Here is a 27922-nt window from a genome sequence, read left to right as displayed (position 1 = left end):
ATGAAATCAGTCAGTCCCAACTTCAGAACGGAGTGCACTCGCACTGGATGGATCTATCCCGTGAGCATGACAATAAACACGCTCAATCAAGCCGGGAGCTACAAAGTACAGATGCCGTGCTTAACAAAGGTAGGTTTCTCATCGACACATATTGTGTTTTTGTTGATATAATTAACGTTTCTTAATGATAGTTTCGTACTCACGTCATTGGCATTTTAATCAGTGGATAGCTATTCGTCGCTGACTCGATTTGAACTATTATGTTCCTATTTAGCCCGGGACAAAAACGCACACTATTATCTTATATTTCAGATACTTTTGTTTTTCATCATTTGATTAGTACGTTAATACAACGTTATTGTGTCTAGTGAGTTTGTTTGCAAAACTGGAATTGCTGTGGGAAGAAGCAATATTAGCTTTAGCAATAGTAATTGCGCTTGTGCTTCAGGATTGTTACACATTTCAAAAGGTTCTCATTACAGTGGATCTCAAGACGATCTTCAAGTGTGGACAAGCATTCTGAAAGGGATGGATGTCATGTCGATAATAAGAGTTTTTTAGAGCACATTTTTAAACTACTGGCTGTACTGGACTGTACTAGACTGTCCACTTGCAGCAAGTCTGTGGATATGACACTCAGCTCTTAAGGCAGACGGTTTAAAATGTATTATTATTATTATTATTATTATTATTATTATTATTTCCAGATGGAGCGAGTTATTGTAGCTATGCAAGATCCTGATATGGGGATGAAGATGAGGAACCAGAGGCTTCTTATTACAGTCATTCCTCATGCTATGACAGGTGAGGCACATAGCCACTCAACTGGTTTTGTTTTTAACAGTGAATATATCAGATATTGAGAGACTGTGAGTAAATGCAACAGTCTGTTTCACAGACATTTTTGTGTGTGTTCTCTGCATCTCTGTCTCAGTTCAGCTATAAGCTACATTTCCAACAGCTACTGGAAAACTTAATCTAAGTTGTCTTTATGCTTAATCGGGTCTTAATAAATTAATTGTTCTCTGTTTTTTTAAACTATATTTTTACATATTAAATGATGAAATACACTATGCTCCAAACTATAAAATGTGTAATTCTTCAGGTTAATTCTTGCTGTGGTGGAGGAGGATGGATACATTTTAATCCTCATTTACCTATCGCTGAGTACTGAGTGCTAACAATATATCAGTGTGATTAAGTGAAATACCTTTGAGAAAGGATGATATGATCAAAGTATTTATAACTAGGGATCACATGGTAATGGGACAATGCTATAGGAAGGAAGAAGACAACACATTTCACACAGAGAGAATATGTCTTGAGTGTTTATTCAGGCAATAATAGAAGGACCTGCTATTTAGAAGGCGTGTGAGATGTGCTGAGGGAGATGTAGGGAAGGAAAGATGACTTGCTCAGCGTCTTTCTCCATGCTTCATTAATTACCTTTAGGAATAATGGCTGAGTCAGTCCATTTTGGGGGCCCTCTTATAGGCCTTAATGTAGCCGGGCCCCAGGGCATTTGGCTGCTTTTTATAGTGCTTTTTTTCTCAGAAATCATTTCTGCTATTAGAACACACGAGAGTCTATGTCGGGTGATCTTGTGCAGCTGAAAACTCAAATATTCTTCCAGATTGTATAAGCGGATGATGAAGCGGATTAATTCTTTACTGTGTTTTGGATTTCAACATGTACAGCACTACATATTTATCTAAGTACGCAGGTGTTTGACGGATACTCACACTGAGAGACAAAATGAAATGAATGGATTGGATGATGAACTTTGTCTCAGTGGCTTAATGCTGTAATGGTCATTTGGAAATGTAATACCTCACCAGTCCTGGGAAATGATGTGCATTAGGACTTCTATTGATTCTCTTATGCTCATTTATTTCCCAGTCTGCTTGTCTCTCCTTGATTTATGCTTCATTAGTGAGTTGTGCAAACTTAAATGGATTTTTTTTTCTTTTCGTCTCTCCATAGGAAATGATATTGTGGAGTGGCTGATTCAGAAATATTCCATCACGGAGGAAGGTAGGAGGGAATCTGCGCTATAATTTAGTATCTTATGAGGGAGATTAACATAAGATATGCGTCAGTGAGCCTGAGAGCTGACTCTGTAGTGCTTTTAGAGGCCGGGATAGCCAGATGTGAATTATACCGCTGGTTAATTCTGAATATAGGAATTAAAACACATTCATTGCTCACATAGATTAACAAGGGAGAGACTGAAGAAGAAAACAAAAAACATCTAAAGGGATGAACATCAATATGTTGATATTGACTGAACTCATGCGGCGTTGTGACACATGCTTTTATCTTCTAAATTTCCAAACCTAGTAAATTCAGAAAATGTGTTTATTTAGTGATGGAATTAAAGAGCTTTTAAAAATGATCTGTGGAATATGGGAGATATGGAATTGTATTTGTTTACATATCTATACTTTTACACAATTTCAAGTAGTCGTTTACAATTGTTAGAAGATTCTTACAAGGATCCCCTGTCCACATATCTTTTTCAAGAAGTCAGATGAATGCCTAATACTGTATTTTTGTGTTCTTAATCATTTAAAAAACACCCCGAAGTTTGCCTTTGTAACCCTGAATTGATTGATGTGATCTTTCTAATGTTTTGAAATTATCCAAAAATTGTGATTATGTGCAGATCTGGTCTAGCACTGATTTAGATGCGATGAATACAGTACATGATTGCAGGCATTACCTTCACTGACATTGTTTTTACCACTGCACCTATTTATCTGTAGAATGACTGAAATATTTCGTAATTAGTCCATTTGATTCATAGAGAGAGCTCTTTCATAATGGGTGAGGACTATTATATTTGGTAATGCCTTTTTTGGTCTGCCTGTAATAATAATAATAATAATAATAATACAACAACAACAACGACAATAATAATAATAATAATAATAATTATTATTATTATTATTATTATTATTATTGATGTGAGTGAGATATTAATGGCACAAGGTTTAGGATTCCAATTCGGAGAAGACTGAGAAGACTTTTATAGATGCACAAGGCAGAAAGACACGTCACAGGATTCAGAGGTTAGGTTCACAGTGAAAATAGCCACAGGCCCTGAGGTTAGCAAGTGCTTTACTCACAAAGTTCCTGGCTGTTTTCACCGATTGCTGCTTCACTGAGCGGTTTATTTCCTTGTAAACACCACGCAACCCCCAGCAGCCCTGTTGCTGTGCCAATGGGAAATCCCTCTGGGGAGACCTGCGTGACTGTGGCACAGGCTGTGTCCCCTCTTGGGAGTCGGGCCACACCCTCAAATGATCTCTCTCAGCCAATCGAACCACAGCCTGGCACCAGGTGGTGATTCCCCCATTATTTGGAATTAATACAAGCCCAGACTTGGGATGCTCTTCCACTGCCACCGTGGGTGTATGTCGACATATTTACCATGTGACCTAATAAGAGGCCCAAGGCAGACAGTATGGGAAAACATTTCAGAGGAAAAATATTTTTGTGTGTACAATATGTCCACATATTCGGATGGGATGTCATTTACATGAGCTTCCTCTAAAATCATCCATAGCTGTCACCCTCTGCCTTTCATAGTATTTCTAAAACAACCACATGGAAATACTGTGTTTTTACTTCAAACTCAAAATGTTGTTTATAAGACAGCTGTACATATGTAATCTATTTGCAGAGGCATTACATGTGGGTAACCTTATTGTGAAGTATGGCTACATTTACCCACTGAAGGACCCTAGGACGCTGGTCCTCACACCAGACGACTCCCCCTACCGCTTTCAGGTAATTCATAGTCCAGAACCCCTTTGTAAACAACTTTGACTGAAATATTGTACTGTGCTCAAGATGTCCATTGCCACAGCATAATGGTTCTTTTTCAAGAACAAAATGAGTGTTGTACTGGTGAAATGCATATATACAAAAAGACAAAACCTCCTTCTCCTTATTTAGTGATATCTTTTTAAATATCCTGATATATCTAGCTTTTTCTTTGCATTTCCTTAATTTTACTTGTTAAGACTCCATACTTCTGGACTACGAACAAATGGCCTGCTTCAGAGTTAGACTATGGTGAGTCCCTCCTTAAATGCACTTAATACATTTAATAGACATACATATATTCTTTGTAGTGAAATACTGTAATCTGATTTGGAGAAAGGCATTTCTAATTTTGCTGATCTGTTTTCTTGTGTGTTATGAAGCTATTTATTTGGCAAAGAAGAACATTCGGAAACAAGGAGAACTGATAGACTACGAAAAGGTAGAAGTTCTTATTTAGAATTTTTTGAGAGTTACCATTGCGAGGCACACAATGTTTCTACTCTAATGGAAACACCAATTTCTCACTTTTTCCTCTAAGGGTCAGACAACCCCTTGCACTTTCTTAGACTAGAAAGGTCAACTGATGTCAGAATTGTTTTATAATTATTATGAGACTAGGATGCCAGGAGTTTTTGTAACATTGTGAGACTGGATGTGCATGACTTCCAGGCGCCTTTCAGTGGTGCTGTGAGATCTCTATAGATTATCATGAATACGACTGTTTTCTACTTTGTAAGTGACTGCAAGTTGTTTCGTACACAAATTGGAATACTAGATGGAAGACATTTTCATAGACTGCTGGGTGAATCATTCTGCTCAGGTCCATTCATCACAGTGCAATCCTACTCATCTTAAAACTCAGATTGCTTTCCTTCTTTCTCATTTAGGACAATTACAATCTGTTGCACAAGAAGATTAACCATACCTGGGACTTTGTGGTTATGCAAGCAAGGGAGCAGCTGAGGTAAATGCTTTATATTTATTTATTTATTTTGCATTTATGATGCTCAGAATCAGTCCCATGGAAAAAGAATCTTGACTTTTTCAGTCAATGTTGACCTCTAGTAATTGCTGTAGTTCTGACATGTTAAACTCACATTTTTTATATTTATTTATTCAGACTCCACAATGAGTAGGCAAAGGTTATAGATAATGTGAATTGATATTGAAGTAATTTGTAGGATATTGTATTCACACAATAACAATTTCATGACAGGAAAAGAAAGTGACCCCAGTATGAGTTCATGCTCTAACAGACATGGAAAACCATGTGTTTATTTTCAACCAGGGCAGCTAAGCAGAGGCGAAAGGCGGATCGCATTGTTCTCGAATGCCAGGAGCAAGCATACTGGCTTGTCAACAGACCCCCGGTAAGTCCTACATCTTTACCTCTCCATCTGTCAACAGAGTCTGAGGGTGAATTTGAAACTTGTGGTTTTAGAAGAACTGATCATTACTGGCATGCAACTGAAATGTAAAACTATTTCTTTCTAGAAACTGCTGTTTTGATAAGAATTAGATTATATCATTCCACTGTCAAATGAGAAATCAGACAGTGGAACTTTTAGTGATAACTATCCGACTGCAATATCAGATTCTCTCCAATGCATTATTATGTGTACAGTATGCATTACCATCTCACTGCAGAGGTGGGAGCCTGTCCAGCTGGGTTCAGGAATAGTGTTCACTTTACCCCTGCAGTCTCCATTCAGCCTCTGCATTGACCCAGTACCCGTAAAAGGTTATCTCACTCTCTGTTTTAACTTCAAATTAAGAAAACATGCCAGATTCTTAACATTCTAAGGGTATGGCGCCACCTTTTTTGCCTTGTGTCATACCATAGTTATGAAATATTCAGTTTTTCAGTTAAAAGCATAACACACAACATCTGGCTTGGAAAAAATGAGGAGCAGGAGGGGGATGGGGGTGGGCAGAGAGTGGAATGAAAAAGTGTGCTGTGTCTCTCATACTCTCTCTCTGTATGGAGGCTCATAAATAAAGCAGGAGGATTGTATGAAATGAAAGGATGGTGGAGACAGTATAATGCTGGAGAAAGCTTGGCTCCGGGGCAAAGCACAATGCAGCCACTGCCTCCACCGTACTCTTTAGCCACCTTTCACTTCGGCACATGGAGACAGGCAGTGACCAGCTGGACCCCTGCCCGTGTGTGACATTTTTCATCCATATGTCCAAAATATTTGTTCTCAAATGCCCCAAGAAGGAAGCTGTGAGGACAGAGGATGCCAGCCTCCGTTGTGAAGTGAAGAAAGCCTGTCTCCAAGCTTAGGCATGGAATGGGTATCAGACAACCCTCTCTGTGTGCGTCTAGTATATCATAAGTACATGAAATTAAGGAGTCTATATTTAGCACCCAATCATTATATACATCAAGCTGAAAAATCTATCTTGCTCTTGTTTCTTGGCATGCTGAAAGGGAGGATATCACGTGAACTTAAAGGTTAAGAACTAATCAAGCCATTCTAGAGCAGGTTAAATTGATTTAAACAGCATTCATGTGACATTACCCATATCACATAATGGCTTTTGTCTTTCTGTTGCTCTTTAGAGTATGCATCTGTATGCAGGCCCTGCAGCAGTGACTCTGTTTATCAGCATCTGTTTTAAGTCAGTATAATTTCAGATGCAAAGCGAGCTTTTTTCAGTGGATGGGTCAGGCTGCAGACTGCGGGAGGAAAGAGGTTGTGGAGCGGACATACATCCATCCTGCCGCTGTAAGCCGGGCCACCACACAGCCCATTAAGCTTTTAGTGATCCCCGGGAAATATTAACCGTAAATCCAGATAAAGAGTGCCGGTTTTAAGCTCTCTCCTGCAAATCAGTCTGCATTTTATTTTCTTAACAATGTTTGGATGGTTTTGCTGAACGCATCAAACAGACAAAATGAGTTGGGAAAGATCTTACAAGATGAATATGGAGCGTGGTATACAAACCGCTTTGACAACTTATGTCTTCACATCAAGAAAAATCACTCTATGTGAGGCCAGCTTTCAGGCTTCCGTTGCACCTACTTTCTGCATTAGTTTAATTCAATAGGAAATCAGCTTAATATCAGATCAAACCAATTTTTTCTACAGCTAAATGCTGGAAGTGAATGGACATGATGAGCATAATTGCAAGACAAGGCATCATATACAGCAATTCAGCATTTTTCAGTGCTATTGTTGACTTTTGCGCAACATTAATTTAGCTGCATGTATCCAAGGGCTTCTCTAGAATAACATAAAGTGCATTATTTTTTTGTTGTGAGTAAGTACTGTTGGTTTCCATTTTGAATTGTCTAATTAAAATGCATTACAAGGTGGTCTGGGATTGTCATGAGTGATAAAGGTTCATGAGCGCCCATCCATCTCATTTTTTTTATAATGCTCTTGCTATTGCAGTAACAGCAGAATTTCCACAACCAGAAGTGATGATATTAATACTGCATTATTTACATCACTTAACAATAATCAATTAGAGATCACATTATTGTAAATATGTTTCGTGATTTGAGTTGGTTTGATATCATACATCTCTTTGTAGCCGGGGGCATTTGACGTCCTTGAACATGGCCCAGAAAGACGGAACTGCTCCAACTCACGAGTACAGCTGGTCAGTAAGAGTTCATTTATGATTCCATTTCAATGAATCACACCAGGATCAATCTACCATACTCATCTATGTCATATATTTCTGTCAAATATTGATATGAATTTAATTGAATTGAACCACACTATGGATGTGCTGATGTACACTGAGCTCTGTGTTCCTGGTTGCTTTACTCTGAGCAAGTATGATGCAAAACAAAGCCACATTATGACATGGTTGTTATGTAGAACATCTGACTATGAAGGTCCTTTAAGCTTGAGACTCAAACAATTTGAGGCAAGCACTGGTTATTCTGGTTATTTTGCCAAACATTGTTGTTGCTGATTACAATTCAGCAGTAAGTGAGGATCTCGGGTATCCCATATCGATGTACCATGATTGGTAGCTGAGGTGGAGAATTTGTGATTTTATAGCAAGGAGCCCCTGATAGCTCTTCCTCTTTGCTTACACATAGCTATATATAGCCCAGCACTCACAAAACAACCAAACATGCTGGAAAGTGCTACTTTGAATCTACATTACTGTTGTCTTACAGATTAAATTTAAAAAAATTTTTCAAAGAATATAGAGTACGAATAAGTAAAGTTTCATTTTGAAATGTACTCATTGGTAAAACTACTGAGTTTTATTTCTGTTTCTTTTCTGCATCCTAATTCCTTCAAATGTAAGTATACCATCATTAGATTCTGTTGGTATCATACGAGGAGAACGGGTGTTTTCATGTTGTGTTTTGACTATGACACTTAATTTTAAATATATAAAGATGTAAAAATATTTCTCTTTTGTTTGCTTCCTCTGGCAGAAAAGAACACTGAGTACTACAAAAAAGAGGTAAATGCCTAAATTTTGGTAGCAGTTTTAAGTTAAACAAGAAAAAGTTAATTGATTTTTGTAATTTAAATGGTTATATGATCATGCCTATAACTAAAAAATAAGTATATAACGACAAATATTTGACATGAGATCTAATTGCATGCAATTTATGTGTTTTTGTTTTGGCCTCTGTGACGGATGGCTCCAGATCGAACGCAACAAAAAATTCCTGTCACGAACTCGGGTTAAGTCCTCAATTTGCCTGGAAAGGTATGTCAGGCTCCCAAAAGCTAGCTGTCAGTATCACTACTATTAATTTTTTAATAGTCACTGACAGTGGCACTGCATATGAGGGTAGAAAGTTTTTCATTTGGGGAATTATACTGCAATTCCATTTCTTGTGTTTGTGTACTAATGCAACTAATGCTTATTCCAGGAGAATGTGTGTTGATGGCCTAGATTCTCTCTGCAACTCAAAGAGCTGCTCAGGCATGTTAATAGTATAGCAAATGGGCTTTCACTGACATTCACTTCCATAAAGCTTCCACAAAGGTCTTTCTGTTATTCACTTTGACCTTATTTGGCCTAAGTGCTTTTAGTATATTGATGCAGTAGCTTATAGCGCATGTACAATAGAAATCCCTAGAATGATTTTGTTCTATTCTACAATATGTTATGAAACAAAACAGTGAAAAAGTGCCAGAGGTTACATGACAGTTTTTTCACTGCTGTTTTTCCAGGGTATATGAACGGAACAGTGGACTTAGTTAGAATGCTTATGCATATTAAAACAAACATCAAAACTGCAGTGTACGCTATTACAATAGCAAAAAGAACGCTAATTCGATTTTATTTCTTTTTTTACTCAGCTGGTACCACATTGCTTGTGAAACAGTACATACTGTAGTCCACTAAATTTGCATCCACTTTGCAGATGGATTTGAGCAAAAAGCATAAATTATGTGTTGTATAATGAAGGTAGCCATAGCTATATGCTATTCCAAGTGCTTTATTTAAGATTTATGAAGCTTTTCAAACCTTGATAGGGGAATGATTCACCTCGAACAATGGTGACTTGATTTTGGCGTTGATTTGTTAATATTCTGCTGGTAGCAGGAAAAATCATTTGCAAACATGTATGGATCAAAGTTCAAAGGTTATTAACACACCACTACTGAGCAATCAATATATATTGCTCTGTAGTATTATTTTAAGAAGGCTGAGGATACTACTGTGTTAAATGTTTGTGTTGCTAATCATAATTAAATATTCTTAATAGCCTTGCTATCTTCAGCATATAGACAATATACATTTCTTTTAAATTTTTTTCGGAAACATTAACATCACTGCACACACTAAGAGGAGAAAAAAGCTTGAATATGTTTGCAGCAAATGAAACATGCAATGTGATTGTTGTTGGTGCTTCTGGTGTCTCTTTCAGCTATGTCAAATTCAGTGAGCAGTATCAGTCCCATGACCCCATCATGCAAGGCTGCCTTCCCAGCAACCCATGGATAACAGATGACACCATGCACTGGTCAATGAATTCAGATATGTGAGGGTCCTAATCATACCAATGAAAGAAATAAGGCAGATTTCTCTTATTGTGTTTTGTGTATTTTTGCTATACTAGACATGGCTGTATTCTTCAGCATGGCTCATTAGAGAATAACAGTGTAAGTTAACCCTTTTCATGAGCAAAGTTAATTAACACTCACTCCATTCCTTGCCATTTTTGAATAATGATTTTGAATTGCAGACACTCAGGGAGACTTGTGATGGCTTACAGTTTAACATTTTATACATTCTACCATCTGGACCAACACTAAAGCTGCAGAAAATTAAGTAGCCTTCTTAAAAGCTATGACAACCATGCTACCATTCTCGTATTCAAACCTACAACATTCAGGAAACAAATGTGCTTTGCAGTGGAAAGCATTTTCTGCTAATGGCTCGTCTGTGTTTCGGTGCAGGGTCGGCACCCCAACCAAGCTAAGGGTGGAGCGTTGGAGCTTTAGCTTCATGGAGCTGCTGAATGACCCTATGGGAAGACATGAGCTAATGCAGTACCTGATGAAAGAGTTTAGTGGTGAGCCCATACTGTACACAAACAACATCAAGGTCGGTTTGCATGACTCTCCTTATGGGTTGAGAACTCTTGCAGATTTGGGTTGCTGTGGTTACTGTAGCACCAATTGATGTTTTTTTTTTTCAATCTAAAGAGTTATTTCCACATTAATAATTGAAGTGTGCACATTTATTTTTTATCAGCGGAGAACCTCTGTTTTTGGCAAGCATGTGAAGACGTCAGACATGGAGAGAGCTCTAAAATTCAACAGAAAATTGAAGAAATTTACAAGTAAGCATGCTAAAAAAAACTAAAGAAAAGCAATATAACCATTATGAACCACTATGCTCTTGAACACAAGCTTGGGCTTGTATTATCTCAAATATGCTTGCATATGGCATAAGCATAAAGGCATTTCTTCTGCCATATTATTCCTTACTTTTATAAACGATTGTGTAGCACAGTTTTTGCTCACTAAACAATTAATCGTTCTAGCTCTCAAATATTAGCGTTCTTATGTGTCTTGGCTGTTCTGCAGGCAATTCCTCGCTCCAGGGGCCAGCAAATGGGTTAATATTGACAGCAAGACCATGGAGAAGACTCTACTGGGCATCCAGAACCCACATCGCTTTGTCATGGATGATGCCCAAATGCACATCTACTTCCTTATGAAAAAGGTATGAGAATTTCCTAACTCAGATTTGTGAGCTTTGGTCCATTCAAAGCCTGTTTATTTAATCACCTCGGAAACTTGCTTTTGATGCTTGAAAAAAAAAAAAAAAAAAAAAAACAGTATTTTTTTCACGAGTGTTAAAGGGACAGTTCAACCAAAAAAGAAATTAATGTATGTTTCCACTTACCCAGAGTACTATCATGGTCATTACCACCAGATGGTCATCACCACTCAAATTTAATACTAGTCTGCCAGCACGAGTCTCTGCTCAGATATACACCGTTAATAGAAGTAGTAGTTCTCGATGAGAGTGAATTATCATCAAGATCAAATTAAGCTCTGTGGACTTTTGTGAGTACTTATGGCATTATGTTTGGAAAGAGATGTTACTGTTGAGTTTTTCACATTTTTTCAGATTTTTGGCACATTGAGTGCAACAAAAATATGGGTCTATAGAGGTCAGTTGTATCAAGCTGAACTGTATCTAGAAAACTTTCAAAATATCTGGATGGACAGATAGTACTCTGGGCAAGTAGAAACATACTTTAATTTAATTTTTTAGGAGAACTGCCCCTTTAAATGAGAGAGCAGAGAGTTTTTATTCTGGTAGAGAATTGTTATTATGCTGCAGTATGCTTACCACAGAGGTGTTCCTTTTTAATGGCAGATTTCCAATTGATCCAATAGATGGCCTATCTCCTGTGCTGATCTAAGTCTTATGCCCACCTGCAGGACTCCTATCCTAGATACCTAAAGTCTGAGCTGTACAAGAACATGCTTGCCAAAGCCATTGTGCCACAGGAGACAAAGAAAAGGTAAAAATATATTTTTTAAATTCTTTTTCATCTTTCGTATGAAAAATACAATCAGTTACCAAAAATATAAATGTATCCATCCATTTCCCTGGGAATTGATGTACATTATTTGCAGGAAAAGTTTTCTTTGGCTTGCTGAAAAGCAACTGTTAGTTCTATTCAGTTATTAGTGGTGTTGAGAATTACTTGTGAGCAAGCGTGCGCATGTGAACGAATGCCCTGCTTGTCCCAGTGTCTTCCCCTTCATGAGGCGCCAACGTCATTCAAGCCCTAGTCCAGCACTGGCCTCTCACGCCACCACAGAAGAAGATGGGAAAGCAAAGCCCACTGGGACTTCTGGGGGTGCCGGTGCTACAGCACCAGCAGCACAAGCAGCAACCTGCTCTGGAACTGTTTCTCAGGTGTGAGAACACCCGGCTGCCCTCCCTGACTTGGTTTGTGGAGAATGCTTTTCTGATCTTTGTGTGGAGTGTCCCAGATCTTACCATACTCAACAGTTCTGTTCTTCGCTTCATGCACCACTGCATTCATTTAGCTCAATTTAAATTCAGTCATTTTCAGCAACGCATTTTGGGAAAAATAATATTGGTTGAGTGTGAGCGATAACTTCACCAAGTTACTTCATTTTGTACATACTGTATGCAAGGAGGTGTTTTTTCCTGTAGTTAGTTACAGTTTGTTTTTCATGCCTGTGATGTACTGTAGGGGCAAGCAGATCTTAATTTGTGGACTCACTGAAATTTAATTACCCCAGTACGCAGGTATATACACCACACAATGAAACCTCAAATATTTGCTTGAGAGTTAACGCTATTTTATTTTGTACTGGTGTATTTATCTCTAAACATGTTTCTATTGAACTGGGAATCACTGAGAATTATTTGGTGATATTTTTTTAAACAATCAATTAGACCAAATTACCATAGGCTTTTTCTCCCATTACAATGTTTCCATGTACATATTTGGATGCATGGATGGACTCATTGTTTATTGTTCATCTGCATGTGTATCACTTTATAATTCAGGCAATGCTTTGAGTTGTAAATGCACTGTCATCCAACTGATTACAATAAACCAAGCAACTTTGTGCTGCATGGAATTTTCACTCTCAGACACTTTCAGCATGCGTAATGCACTACTGGATCGACAAAAGGTATGTATTGTTTCTTCTCCTTCACCTAAATGACAAATAATAGCAGTGGAATGCATGACGTCTGAAGGTAAGCTTTTTTCAGCTTTTGTGCCAGAGAAGCATCTGTGAAGCTGTGTCACATATCTTACCCCACTCTCAACAGCGAGGCCCTAGTTACACAGCAGAGGGAGCCAAGCAGTCAGTAGCAGTCAGTCATTTTGTCAGGCTTTTCATGTTATAGATAGGTGCTTAGACCAGACTTCTTACTCAGAGCTCATGAACCCTCATGAGTTGTAACCTTTGTATTCCTCTCTGCCTCTTCTCCCTGTGTTTCTTTCTCTCCTCCGTAACAGCTTTGTATTTTTTCCCACCCTCTGGTCATGTTATCGGCCTCCTCCTTCCCTCCGGCCTCCTCAGACTCACCTTAGACTCCCGCACAGCTTCTGCAGCACTGAGAGGTTCTTCTTCCTTTCCCCTGTGTTTCTGTGCCATGCTTCATTTCTTTGCTGCAACCTTTTTACACAGAGGGATTGTGTCTTCTTACTTTTTCCAATACGTACTTTACAGCAATGCGCACAATATTCCAATGGGAGCTTTCTTATTAAAATAAATCACAGGGGGAATCAATAGCGCCTTTATTTGTAATTAATTGGCTGAACATCGCTTGTAACTGAACGAAATGAAATAATAGGTGTTTTGTTGATAAGTGTGGATGATCTCAGGATGATTTTTTTCTGCCAATCATTTTTGTCTTTGGTCCCTTGGAAAGTTTAACTAAGCTAAACTAAGCCTTCTATTGTGTGTTTATCTGGAATTAGTCTGTTGGGTAGGCATCTGTCACATACAAGTACAGTTTAAAAAACAAATCACCTGGGCAACAATAATTTTAAAGAATCAATAAGAACTAAGGGCAACATCCATGAAATGACTGGGAAGTTGGGGCAATCCAAACAGGGTGAATGTTAATTGTGTTGCTGGCACACATTCCAGAGCATCTGTTCTCTCATTATGTAAACTGAAAAAAAGAGTCTTTGGTCCTGATGTAACACTGAAGCCCTTAACCTCGACCACAAGGATAAATACTGCACCTTGTGTTGAAACTTAAGGAGGTGGCTGCAGAAACACTGGAAGTTTATGAAGCTAACACATTCAACTTTGCACTAATTACCAAATCAAACCTCTGGTTGGCTCCTCTGACACTGCCTTTATGTCTATCCACATAATTAATATCTGGGCACTTAATTTCATGAACGTGGATCACATCTTTTAACTTTATAAAAAATAAAAAAAACGCATTTTGCAGTTGACTTTGATTACACGGAAAATGAGCACATTTAAAATGTATGAATCTGTAAATGCAACAATCGCTAACTGGTAAACAATGCATTGACCTGCTTTGGAGCGTTGAAATATTAATGCTTCTTACCATGATAAATACCTCAGAATGTGGGTTGTGCTTTTACACACGCCATTGTGTAATCCCTCAGACAAAATGCACTTTAGCTGCAATAGTGTTGCTTATTTGATACCATCATTAAAGCTATTTGCACTGTTTTAACAAATCATGATCCATTTGATCCTTTTTAATATAGGCTACCAAGTAATCTCACATAATATTGTAAATATTTTTATGAAAACCAAATTGCAACAGTATTACATAATTATATGTGCTTTCAGAAACACACTGAGGATACATTTTCCAACTATGCATTTCTCCATTGCTTTATGACAACCTACACAGCTAAATTGTTAGCTTCCAGTTATTAAATTGTTTCAAACTAAGAAACCATTAATACAGCTTGTGAAAATGTTTTGATCAGGATAAGTATATAGTGATGTCAGTAGTATAATGAGAAAAATTATTTACATTATAACATATTACTTGACTATTTTGAAGACCACAGGCTGTGTCAAAGCTATTTAACCCCTCTAACATGGTGACACATGCCAGTGTGGCACCCCTGGGAGGGAGACGCAGCAGTGCTGGGGAACACCGTTGTCTGTCGCAAGGAGAGAGCGAGAGAGCGCACCTACACAAACATGAAATAAAATAAACGGACACCTTCACCCTTCCCCCTCAACAAGCTAAAATAACGAAGACAAAAGAAAGTAAAACAGAGCGACAACTATTTCAGTTTTCCGCTCTGTAGCTGGACTGCTTTCCAGCAGCAGATCTTACGACTTTTCAGTGGGGGTTCACTGTTCCTCGTCTTATTAAAAGAAACAAAACTGAAATTAAACAAAACTCAAATAAAGAAACTCGCTCTCAGTCTTAGCTCCTGGTCTCGCCCCCAAACTGTTGAGAGAAGCACACCTTTAGGCACCTGGGCTGATTAGGTAACGCAGCCCAGGTGCGTGTGCTCTCTCCACCAGCCAGCGCAGCCGAGACCAATCCGCCTCACCGGCGGACAGAATGCCACACATGGGCTGTTAGTTTGGCCAGACAAAATGTGACGGTGGCACTGTGCCAGAAAAGCACTCTGACTCATTGCATGGGTCCCTTTGCTGAGGATTAAATATAATCTGCAATATTATATTAAACCTGGCCTGACAGTCTTCACTAAACGCTCTATTAAGCAATACTTCATTTGAGGGATGGAAGCCATATGTGTAGGGAGTGAAGGATTTTGATATATTTTGGTCACATCACTGGAGCTTCAACTAGAGCAGCAAACTAAAATACTGGCTACAGTTTAGACTAGGCATATGTTTTCCTAATGTAAAGTAAAACTATTCATGGTCTTCGACCCCTCAACAAAATGGAGGCTAGGTAATGCAGTGAAGGAATTGAAAGGATTGGTAATATTAAGATGTAAGACTATATTATATAATAAAAACTACTAATTTCAAGGTATGTTTGTTGTCCATTTACCTGCTGGCTCTGATTGAAGTCAGCTCACAGCATGCTGTTCATTTCAGCCGTTGAACACTCACAGTGAATATAATTTATGTTAAAATAAAGCAAAGGTTATCGCATTCATGTGTAGTGCTATAACAGACTGAAGCTGAAAACTGCTGAAATGGTTTAAACAGCACAGCGAATAAACCTGTTATAGAATAAAAAACATGCTGATTATTCTAATACTGGATGCCTCATAATTGTTCTTGTACTGCATGCAGACTGCATTCTGTGTTTTATATATTAATAGTCGATCAATAAAAACACTCAGAGGGCTGCCAGGTGGCTCATCCGGTTAAAGTGCTGTTCTGGTGCTGAACCTTCGAATCCTGACTGTGCCACTGCCAACTGTGGCTGACAGTTCTGCAGGTCGAAATGAAAACACAAACTTTTCCAATTTCAATAATGTAATAAGTTGTTTGTCATCTATTGTTTAGCATGAATAATTTATTATTATACATTATTTATTTGACAATATGTGGCTGTAGTTGTGGTTAGAACCTAAATTGGATAACTGATATTTATCATTATCATGTTGTGTAGTACAACACAGGTAAAATTGAAAATTTGTGTCATCAACTTGCATTTTGTCTGATAAAAAGAGAAAATCAATTCAAATTAAAACAGTATGAGAACTGTATTAGGTGAAGATATGAATTTTAACTGCATAATAGTCATAACAAGATGAGTAAAAGGTTGCACGTGCATCAGAATTCAGTTTCAGGGTTGCAACTAGATTAAGCAGCCAATGAGCAAGGGACCAATATCACCAGGGACAGATAGTGCTCAAAACCCCTCTGCAGAGCACAGACATTCAAGCCACAGCTTACAAACTCCCACGCGTGCAGGCACGCACATGCGCACACGCACACACATACACAATTGCGCACGCATGCACACACACAACACAGAACATAATAATTCAGAAGTATTTATGTATTTATTACTAGTGATTGAAACAGGATGAACAAACAATGACACACAAAAAAAATCAACAAGTAATGAATTAGTAGTCTTTATGCAAAGCAGAATCAGAAACATCTTTCCACATTGTTTGCACCGAAATTTAAAAAACATATAAATGAAACCAATCACAAATGCTAGGTAGACTCCACAGGACAGTGACAATCTCCTAAATACATAATGAAGCCACCTTTAGTAATGCCAGAACATCAATGTTGGTGAGTACAATTAAATGAAAGCTAAACGTAGCTTTGTTTGGCCTTCAAAATTGAAACTGAAACATTTTGTCATAACACAACAACAAAGATGTTGCAAAAACAAAAATACATACACTGCTTCCATTAACATGTTACACATTCAAGGTCAAACTTTTTCACCCTTTCATTAACTTGGCCCCTTTATTTGCTTAAAGGAATTGACCAGCAGACAAGCAGGTCATTTACACACCTTAACATGTATATGTATAGTGACAATGTTAAATCAAACCAAAGCACAATGATTCATTTTAAACTTACAAGTGCTTCATGTTTAGAAAATACACTTATCAGGATACAATAATTTAAACCAGTAGTGTGCAATATTATACTGCAAGAATAGAAGCTCCTATTGAAACCATGCAAGATACCACAGCCCCAGAAAAACAAAGAGCCATTTCTTTATTGCTTGTGCAGAAATGAGGTCCTCAGAGATGACTGATCACTTTTTATTACAAGGGAATACATATACTTAGAGACATTACATTCTTTCCCATTATGGTTTAAAGGCTCTTAGAAACTAATAAAATGTTTCAGCTTTTGCATTCTGAAAAACTGACAAGAAGATAAAATGTGTGTGATAAAAACTACAGACCGTGAAATCGGTCAGCAATCGCTACAGCAGTACTGTATCAGAATAATGTAAAAAGGATGAACGTAGCCTTGTGGACAGACCCTTCAGCAGGAAATGTTGTTCAACAGTGTAAGTTAGCAATAGTGTACATTCCTTTTGAAACACAAGTGCAAAATCTACAACAGAGAAAAACAAGTACAGTCGTCAAAATAGTTTAATATCAGCCTGTGGCGTAGTAAATGTTTAAACACAGAACCTATGTCTACTAACAGAGTTTCCTCAATATGAATGTACCTCAAAAGTGACGTAAAATGTATCCCTTGTATTTCATGACCCATGAAACAGGTCTATAAAAGTGCTTAAAGATATTCAAGTCTTGACAGTTCTCTTCCCAAAGAAAAATGAAAAACATTAAAAATGATTATAAATCTTGTAGATACATTGCGCTGCTAAGTCTAAAATATATACACATATTGTTCTGACTGTGAGATGCAACTTTCCTTTCCTGTGAATCGCAGCTGGCCTTATTTATAAAAAAGACTCCTTGTAAATACACAATTTGTGAGTCAAGTGCTTTACAGAAAAAAGGGAAACCTTTGTCTGACATAAGGACAACAGAATAAGTAATACATTGATTCATCAAAGACAATTAACGTGGTAAAGTAGTGATTTGGCAGAGTGTATTGCACATAAATTACCTGTACGAAGTACTGGAATTTTGCATAGTAAAACAGCGAATTATTTTAGCATTGTCTTATCACATCTCTTATTATTCTCTGAAGTGTAAGTTATAGTCGAAGTGCTAATAACGATCTAACAACAACACAGCTTTTAAATCTGAAACAGGAATTGTGTGCTTGACTCAAAAGAACAGCATGCACCTTTCAGATCAGTCATGGCTACTGCACTTTAGAGTATCAATTAATCTCAGGGACAAAATATAAAGACCAGAACATACAGTACGCTATAAACAAAAAGCTAAGTGCACAAAATAAACCCTGTGTGATAAAAAGCTCCCTGAAAGAAGGATAAAGACAGGGCCTTACTGGTGATTCAGGAAAAGGGAGGCTGCATCTCGGAGGCTCTAAGTGACCGTGTAGAGCTCCTCCTTCTCGTTCTTGCAGATCTGGTAGCCGCACAGCTTCTGAGACCAGCCCCAGGGCTCCTGGTGCCGGTCTCTGGGCGGCAGCAGGAAGACCACGCTGCTGGCCACCATGATGTGCCAGATGCTGTGCGTGTAGTAGTAGTTGTCGTCCGTCTCCGTGAAGACGTAGACGCACAGGCCGACGATGGCGGTGGCCAGACCAGGGATCAGGTAGAACACCCAGCGCTTCCAGGTGGTGGGGTAACATTGCCTCCGCTTCACCCCTCTGTATACCTGCAGCACGCACACACACACGCACACATGCACGCACGCACAGGCACACACGCACACACACACACAGTACAGGGGTTTGAAATTAATACTGTGCAAAACTGTAGTCCTTTCTAGAGCTTTTGACACCTCCAGTTTGGTGTAAGGTTGCAAGCATCTCTTCAAACAATTAATCTAAAATGTAATATAACATCTTTTTTAAATTACCATTATCATTTTTATATCTCATTAGTTTAATGCAATGCAAAACTACAACTATTGTGAAAAACACCATGTTTAGTTTGACTCAAAGTCCAGTTTGACTGCTAGCTACCAGCAAAGATGGAATCCAAGTCAGAGCCAGCTTCAAAGAAACCAAAGAGACTAAGTAACAAGAAATGTGGGAAAAATCATAGATCCACACTTCATGTGACTGCAAAACAAAAGCTTTTTGTAATGTCTGAAGAAAACAAATCAGTGTGTTCCATGGCGGCAAAACAGAACAAAACCACCATGCTGGTGGGAATCTGCTCGTAATGCATTTTTAAAAGTCAGAAAACAAATACCCTTGTCACTGAAATTTCCCACTGAATACATTAAATTACAAAATAGAAATGGTTCAGAGATGACCCAAATTGGTTTCATAAAAGACATGTTTCATTGAAATTTCCTGATAAATGAACTGGTTCATGCAGTACCACTGCTAAAGGTACCAATACCACAAATATCTGTGCTATGACTGCATGGAGCTACTTTATGTATCTTATATATATTGGTGAATGCAAAAATGAAAATTTTTGCATTCACCAATACACAAAATGTATTAATTTTGTTTTAAGCAGACAGAGTATATGTATTGTACATCTAACTTTTTGCTTTGAAATGTTTTGTATGGAGATATGTTATTTTAAGAAAACATGCCATATGATAGTTTTTTGGCAAAGTGATCAGAGGGAACTCTTACTGACAGTTAAAAACCTCAATGCTTTAAAGGCTTTCAGTCAGCCAATTTGTCTAGCCTGAGATTTGTAACATGTGACAAGTTTAACTGTGGAGGACTTGCCCCGATCTCACACTAGCAGCCTTATTAGCTACATACAAACTCTGGGGTATGTCATGACAACATAACATAAAAAACAAAAGAGGATGACTCTTACCCAGGCTGCTACCAGTGCCAGCACTGCACACAGTATGGGGCCCAGCATGTTCCACAGCCCTCTGCGATCCAGCTGCATCGACATGGCGATGATCAGCGTCCCGAGCATGAACAGCATCTGCACACACACAAAGTCGGTTTAGCGAGGGCCCGCTCAAGACCCGCCACCGTAAACACGGGAGCAAAATCACACCAACGGCCAGGTCTTTCATAATCCCGCCGGAACTGCAAAACAGGAAGGCCTGGTTTGTCCTCCCGCTGATGCAAATGGCCATGTTTGGAGCCTCACATATTTAAAGGTTTCCTTGACCCGGGACATGCAGAGGATGGTGACCCATATGGAGGAGACGGAGCCCAGGAAGTCGCAGTACTGGAGGGTGTCGTAGTCCATGATGCATAGTACCGTAATGCCCGGCTGGTCACAGGCGTGGTAGAACTGGCACGCAGAAAGGTGGAGGATGACACAAAAGAGAGGTTTGTGAGACAAAGGTCACCTCTGCACGGCTTAAAAAATAGATTTAGGTAATGCGATACATTTTTAGACCATCTGAGGCAGGAACAGGCAAATATAATCCAGGTGTCACAGGCAAACTTATTTTAACTCAAAACCAGGTCAGGAAGAGAGAGGAAGAGAAAGATATGTACCGTGGAGAAGAACATAGTGAAGAGATAGACGGAGGCCTCCACGATGTAGCAGCGGTATACAGCCACCACGATGGGCGGGATGAACAGCAGGTTACTGAGGGTGAGCAGGAGGGCGGCTGCCATTTGGCGAGCGTACGTCTGCGCGGTCCCGTTATCTGTGCAGCTCCAGCCACGCCAGCCTGTATGCGCAGATGGAAAACCTTCATTCAAGGATCCTCAGTTCAAATGGTGTTTCATTTTGATAGTAGGCTAACATTCATCAATCTGTACTGCACATTATGAAGAGCTACAAGCAACCAGCTATGTCAAACTACCATTCTGAGCCTTGAAAGTCTGCACTCAATCTTAAGACGCCACTGCTAAATATACATATGTACATAACATACTAAATCCAAATGAACAGTCACAATACTGGTCTAACTGCATTAACTGTTGATCATTACATGTACACGTACACAGAGATCTCAATGTAATTGGTCCTGCATTCACTATACTGCATGTTCATGAAACAAAATTCAAATTTACCATTCAAAACACAAAGTGCTGAAGGTCAACCATTATTTGAGGACCCTCAACTGACAGCGTAATCTTTTATAAATTTCATTTTAATGGACGTGAATGCAGCTCCCCCCACATACCGGCTTTGCAGACACAGGCGGCATAGAGGTAGCTGTAAGAGCGGAGCAGCCTGCACTCTCCGTACGTGCCGCAGTCGTCAATGCAGGCGCTCAGGTAGACCGACGTCGTCACCGTGGCGGTCACGTTGCACAAGTCACTTACAAAGAGCAAAAACACGTCATCGTCCGTATTCAAACAGGCAGGAAGTGGAAGTCTAATTTCCCTCCACTCATTTCCTTCCTCAAATCTCACAGTCTCACCTGGTGTTTGCAGGACACACCGTCTGCAGGGTGAGGTACCACATGGCAGCCTCGGGGAAGGGGATACGCAGAATGGCCTGAGGCAACGTCAGATTCAGGGTGAGGTCATAGCCCTGAGACAGCCCTGTGCGGGAGGAGGAGGAACACGCTTTCATCAAGCTGCGCGAGATCAGCACACTGCTGTTCCAACAGTATGCGATATCTCATTCATCATGCGGTCACAGTGTACCTGTAGCACAAGTCTGTGTCCTGTTCAGTGCCAGCACAGGGGTCCTGGCTGTCAGGCAAGCAAACACACTGGCATTCCCATTAGTTAGATTTGTCTAAAACAGAGAACACAAAATGCTGAAGTAATATATCAGTAGAAAGAGATGTTTTAAACCACATATGGCATAAAACATAATTTTCAAAATACCCATATAGACATCATATGGAAAACCGATATCTTATGCTTGTAACTTTTGAGCATACACACATAATGCTATACATACAGAACACTTGCCACGGAAGTTCCTGAATGAAGCAAATACTAGTAATTCTTAGGTGATGTAAATCATTATGAAACATCAGCAGTAACATTTCAGGTTTGACTTGTTTGGTGGGAAGTTTTAAATGTTTTTCCCTCCAGTTATATAGAGCACCACAGTGAACTTTAGTTCTATTATGCCCTGTTTGCATACATGACATAGTGCATTTTTTGGCAGTTACCCACTTGATTGAGCTTGAGGTCAAGATTGAGTGTTCCACCACTGTCGGTGAAGGAGTTAAGGTTGAGAAGGAGTAGTGTTGGGGCCATGGAAGAGACGGTGACATTGGCCCCATTGATCACTGCAAAGCGCACAGAGACCACGTCCAGCTCCTCTTTAAACACTGGCTGGGTGTGCACACAGGCATTGTCAAGGGTGTCCAGGCTCAAAGAAATGTTCCCCAGGGTACCGGCGTCCCCTGTAGGCACTGAGGAGTTGCCTCCCAGCATGCTGCTGCCATTGACACTGGCCCGGGTGAAGAAGTCTCCCGTCAAGCCAACGCTTTTAGGTTTACAGCCCACTATAGGGAGGAAAAAAGACTTTTCATCCTAGACAATTATCAAACAATACGAATGAACACTATTAAAACAATATGCTTGTGAGTGAAATACAATGTGGAAATAATACACGTCCACACTGTTGCAAAAGCATTCTTTGTAGGCCTATTTGTTTAAGTGTATATGTCTTTATTGTATTAATATGAACCCAAGCCCAGATTTTCCTCAGTTTCGTATTCTAATCCTAAAATCAATCACTGCATGCCATCCTGGATTTGTGTGTATGCTGAACAAAAATAACAGTAGTGGTGATCATTTTTAGAATTGCAATTCAAACATCAAAAGCAGTTCAGGAAAAGCACTTTTGACACATCTCCAGTCACTGTCATCAATACTTGAGAGTATATTGCAGTTTACTGACTATTACTGAATCCAGCGATAAATGTCTGTTCTGGTTAATCATGCTTTTGAATCACGTTTTAATAAGGCACTCACCTGTGATATTGGCTAAGATGGTGAAGGCTGTGGTCAGGTTGACGTAGGTACTCTCCACAGTGACTCGGACCCACGTCTCCCATGGCGGGGTGTGCAGCGGGATGGCGCAGGTCACCCTCCCAGTGCAGTTGACGGTTTTCACTGAGGAGTGCTCAAGTGTTGCAGACCCCAGGGTCAACATGAGCGGGCACTCAGCAGACATATCAGCACCCTCAGTGACGCAGCGTGAGATATGGACTGTAAGCTCTGAGGTGTATTCTGGTACAAAAAGCCTGGGGCGGGGAAATAATGATTGAATTAATTGAATGATTTTCCTATCGATCTAAAATCCCTTCACTAGAAATACAATAAATACGAAGTCATGTTTTTTAGTCTATGGTGCGATTACTTGAGAACAGCTGGATTGTCAGGGGAAGACACGGTCTGATGCAGCTGAGATTTTGACTCAAGGATGGGCATGTCCACAACTCTCCTGACAAACATTTGAGGCTGAAAGAAGTAGGAACATGAGGACGAGAAGCCCTGTGGGAACCAAAAAAAAACAAGCCGTTGTGAGCAGGAGCAACAACATTTGAAAATAAAACCGTAAATACAATAAAGTTCACATCTGCTGGTAAGAGTCACTATGAACATAAGCGTAACTTACCTTTTGCTCTATTTTGCCATCGTCTTTGGGAAGATGAGCAGCCACAAACCAGTCCCCGGGAGCAGGGTTGGAGACATTGAAGAGGGTGATATTTTGGCCACTGTCTATCAATAGACTCAGATTCTGTGCAGGTAAGAAGGCTGTGTTGTTTGGAAATTCTGTCTGTATGGGATTTATGACCGGAGGGGCACCTGAACGCAAGTGTCTGTGGATGAGAACATATTGTCTTGTCATGGAACTACTAAAACAGAGTTTTACCATATTAGATTCTACCATAATCAGTTATTAAACTGGAGATAAGCATGGAGAATTTGTAAACAAAGTCAATATGTTGAATGGAAAGTGTCACTCACATTGTGATGTTGTGGGTTCCACAGTTTGACCCCGATCCTTTAGTCACAGTTAACAGCCAACGGGCAAGCACTGTATCTTCAGGCACTATGAAATGGTACAGCCGAACGTTCCCGTACCAGCTGTACTTTGACAGCTTCTGTGGTGTCTTGGAAAAGTACCCAGAGATGTACGTTAAATCTAAAAAAAGAAAAAGAAAAAAAAAATACGGCAAGTTTCGAGATACCACGCACCAATAAATAGGAACTAATTGAGAATAGCAATTATAGTTTGGTCAACACGGACTGCGCGAGGTTTCCAGATCAACGCGTAAAGCAGTTCACAAAGTATCCTCGCAACGTTCACATTACAAGTTCACATTACAAGTTACAAGATTACAAGTTACAAAATCTATAAACAACCTACCTTAGCTACTCAACGCTACACCATAGGTTTTCTGTTACGAAATTTTATTGACACTTCCGAAGATTCCAACATATTCAGAAACCTATCTTTTACATTGATTTTTTTCATAACTAATCTACTTAAAGCTAAAAATAAATTAACATAAATACTTGGTAATGTTTCTTAAGTGTTCAAAGCTAAATGCTGTGATCCCAGTTCTGAAAATTATAAATCAAGAGTTGGACAATTAGCGTTACCAAAACAACTAAACAGCATGCCAACATAACAGATCGTTAAGGTAGTAAATTAATGTAATAACTAGCTAGCTAATAATAGTATAAATTAACCCAACATACTTAAGAATCGCTTAAATAAATTCAGAAAGCACTAGCTTGTATTCGACATGTCATGGTAGCTATGTAATCTACGAGGGCAAGCGCAGTTGACTGATGAAGTGGTGCAACCCAGCTCCGAATGGACAAGACTCTTTTTTTTTTACTTCGCATTTAGCACTATCAAGCTAACATACATCTTAAATCGCTATGCTACCTATTAAGACAGGCTTTCAGTAGTGGAATGTAGCTAATATAACATGGCTATTACTTCACTTTAGCAATCTATATGACTGTCAACTACCAACGTTAGATAGCTCACTTGCTTGACTGGATTGTTGTCATTAGCTACCTGACCTAGAAATCTATCTTGGCTAGCTGCTAAGGCTAAACTTACCATCCCCAGAACAGTTCTTTATTAACATGGGAAGCAGAAGGCACAGGATTGCAAATCCGTCCATTTTATTTTTTCATTCCTTGTTTAAAAGCTTCCCTTTTGAATTCGCTGTCATCTTATTTTCGAATGATTAACTTAACATTAAGTTATTTTCGATAAACTGTGTTTATAGCTGCTGCTAAACGACTCGACAGCTGCGCTTTAGCTAGCTAGTTTATATTGATATTTCCTGGTTTCCTACACGTAAAACAGTGAACGTAGTACGTCATTTTCTATAGAAATCTGATTGGCTTGAACTAGCCCATGAACGCAGAATAAACACGGAACCGTAATCTCAAATGCAGTTTTGGAGAAATGGAGGGTAGAAGTCAAGTACATCAGCAAATGAATAAAAAATTCAGTTAAATTTAGAATATGTTATGTATTACCAAAACCTGAAACTCCGCATGCCGTATGTAACACGAATCTGGTCTGTCCGTAGGTTAGATGTGTTCCTATGTTTTTGTTGTGCTTCAAGTGTTATGCAAAAAAAAAAAAAAAAAAAACTCCAATGACTTTAAATTAACGCGTTAAACGTACCTGTCGTCACAGCCACAAACCAGGCTGTTGTTAGTCTGCAGCATTTTCGTCCCTTCACACACGCACATACACACGTACACATGCATTTGAATAATTGTAACTACAAAACACTTTCATTTTAAAAAGTAATTGTATTGTTTGTTTCTCTACCGAATTAGGTTAAGGAATTGTATGTCAGTTATTCAAACTCACAGGAAGGAAGTTGGTTTGAGAAATCGTGTATATGGCAGACTGTATAAAAATAGGTACATGAAGTGCTTATACATTATATGACATTTTCAAAGAAACGCCTTCAAGTGTTTTAATTGAAAAAAACAAAAACAAATCAAAGTTATAAACCCTCTAATTTAGCCTAGTTCAAAGTGACTAAGTAATTTCCAATCCAACAGGCACAACTACAAAATTGGTTTTGTTTAGTTAATGTTTAGTTAATCTGGCACTGCTCCCCATTTACCTTAAATTAGTACTGCACCATTCAAACAATCTGATAAATGGGTAGGGAAACTTTGACAAAACTGAGCTCCAGCTTCGCTCCTGATCTACGGCAAAGTTGCACAATTCTGGCATATCATCTATTTTTATAAAATAACTGGTGTGAAACTGTTAATATTGCTTCCACACAAAAAACACCCTTGGAATTAGCATCTTCAATAATTTGTAATAAGATGTATAAATAAGAAACAATGCTGACAAGGAGATCTAAATTTGTTTGTGTATATACCAAGTAATATTGGCATAAACATTTCAGATCCAAACTTGGATTAAATATTTGCTCCTGTAAGATAATACATAAAACATTTATCCATGACAAAGTTCTTTCATCAAATGTAAATACATACAGTAAATCTGCATATGCAGACACACACTCCATTGCTGAAGTGGTCCTCTATGATTTGTAACACTATTCACTTTCTTATGAGGCACTCAAAAAATGTTCTGCTCAAAAAAAGTTAATTGACAACACTGCATTTCCTGTAATAACTTATACATGAAGTAATTAAAAGTACTGAAAGGGGTCCAAATAGGTTACTGTTACTTGCTACCATCTCATATGTTTTATGCTACTCTATTTCTATAAGGAACATAAATTCATAATGCCCTATGCAGAGTTATATTTTTAACTTGCCCCAACCCATCAGGCTCTTGCCTGTCTGTATAACTGCAGATAGGTAGCTTGATGTCTATTTAGAAGTCAAACAGTGTAGAAACAGTTTACTCACTACTCCCCTTGTGTGCGTCTGTGCTTGTGTGCCTAATGGTGCATATAATTTATTGTCTCTGCACTCAAGAGCTGACATATTGCAGGTATTGATTTTCATGCACCCAAATCAATATTGGAGTGTTTGTCCCAGGTATGAATTATATTCATTGGAGGGAGCACCTCTATGGGGAGGCAGAGGGAAGAGGGGAGCATGTGACTCTAAGCCAAATGGGGATGCGCTGATAAGACACGGTGATGGACACTGCTCTGCTTTTATTATAATCAATGCATAAGAGCCAATTTGTTAGAACATATGTCGGGACATATGCTCTGTCCTACTGCGGGGAGTCATTAGGGACTTTATTATTCTAAGGTTGGCTAATAATCACCCCATCTTGTTTCTGTACACCCCTGTATTTCAGTCCTGAATATGTTAGAAATCTGGAGACAATCTGTGAGGATTGTAACTACAGCTCTTACATTCTCTCCTGTCTTACTTCGCGGGTTTCCTGCCTGGTTACAGATCAACCGTAAAATATGTTATAACATGAAAACAATAAATAAAGAGGCTATTTAGGCTATTATAGGTTTGTGTTGCTGATTCCACACGATCCTGTTTTTGTTTCCCAGGTAAATACTTAAAGCTGATTTTTAACCGTGTCACAATAATTATGTTTCTGGCATTACAAAAAAAAACATACCTGTCTGCATATTAGAATCCTTATTACAGATCTTTTCTTTGGCCAGAATACAAATAAAAATGTGTCTTTTGTTTCCACTGGCTTTGAAAAAACCTGGACCACATTTCTTCTCATTGTATTCAACTATGTTCCTTTCTGTGCTTTTATT

The 27922-nt window shown here is 38.9% G+C and overlaps 2 protein-coding genes across 2 annotated transcripts; one reads left to right on the top strand and one right to left on the bottom strand.

Moving 5' to 3' along the window:
• Positions 1-21: 21 nt before the first annotated feature.
• On the top strand, positions 22-13989 carry rgs11 (regulator of G protein signaling 11). The gene is made up of 17 exons (XM_035403045.1): positions 22-129; positions 708-804; positions 1984-2034; positions 3686-3792; positions 4029-4080; positions 4212-4270; positions 4719-4795; positions 5120-5201; positions 7375-7443; positions 8248-8271; positions 8462-8523; positions 9695-9808; positions 10227-10342; positions 10525-10612; positions 10860-10998; positions 11727-11809; positions 12042-13989. Exons 1-17 carry the CDS (start codon positions 67-69, stop codon positions 12214-12216), a joined length of 1458 nt encoding a protein of 485 aa, XP_035258936.1. The 5' UTR covers positions 22-66; the 3' UTR covers positions 12217-13989.
• Positions 13990-16761: 2772 nt separating this feature from the next.
• pgap6 (post-glycosylphosphatidylinositol attachment to proteins 6) lies at positions 16762-25532 on the bottom strand. Its single transcript, XM_035406021.1, has 13 exons — positions 25294-25532; positions 24183-24360; positions 23830-24034; positions 23572-23705; positions 23184-23455; positions 22377-22711; positions 21894-21987; positions 21665-21788; positions 21425-21561; positions 20787-20965; positions 20431-20577; positions 20143-20259; positions 16762-19009 (listed from the first exon to the last, which is right to left on the bottom strand). The coding sequence occupies exons 1-13, from the start codon at positions 25355-25357 to the stop codon at positions 18716-18718; spliced, it is 2280 nt and encodes a 759-aa protein (XP_035261912.1). The 5' UTR covers positions 25358-25532; the 3' UTR covers positions 16762-18715.
• Positions 25533-27922: the final 2390 nt, after the last annotated feature.

The sequence above is a fragment of the Anguilla anguilla genome, chromosome 2, assembly GCF_013347855.1.
Source record: "Anguilla anguilla isolate fAngAng1 chromosome 2, fAngAng1.pri, whole genome shotgun sequence".
NCBI lineage: Eukaryota > Metazoa > Chordata > Actinopteri > Anguilliformes > Anguillidae > Anguilla > Anguilla anguilla.
The sequence above is the reverse complement of the archived record's forward strand: the minus strand, read 5'-3'. Positions and strand labels throughout refer to the sequence as shown.

Coding starts and splice junctions, on each gene's coding strand:
- pgap6 (XM_035406021.1), bottom strand. CDS start 25,357: ATGGACGGATTTGCAATCCTGTGCCTTCTGCTTCCCATGTTAATAAAG. Junction 21,988..22,376: donor TTGACCTCAAGCTCAATCAA/GTGGGTAACTGC, acceptor TCTCTGTTTTAG/ACAAATCTAACTAATGGGAA. Junction 20,578..20,786: donor TCACTATGTTCTTCTCCACG/GTACATATCTTT, acceptor TCTGCGTGCCAG/TTCTACCACGCCTGTGACCA.
- rgs11 (XM_035403045.1), top strand. CDS start 67: ATGACAATAAACACGCTCAATCAAGCCGGGAGCTACAAAGTACAGATG. Junction 4,081..4,211: donor TGCTTCAGAGTTAGACTATG/GTGAGTCCCTCC, acceptor TGTGTTATGAAG/CTATTTATTTGGCAAAGAAG. Junction 10,999..11,726: donor TCTACTTCCTTATGAAAAAG/GTATGAGAATTT, acceptor GCCCACCTGCAG/GACTCCTATCCTAGATACCT.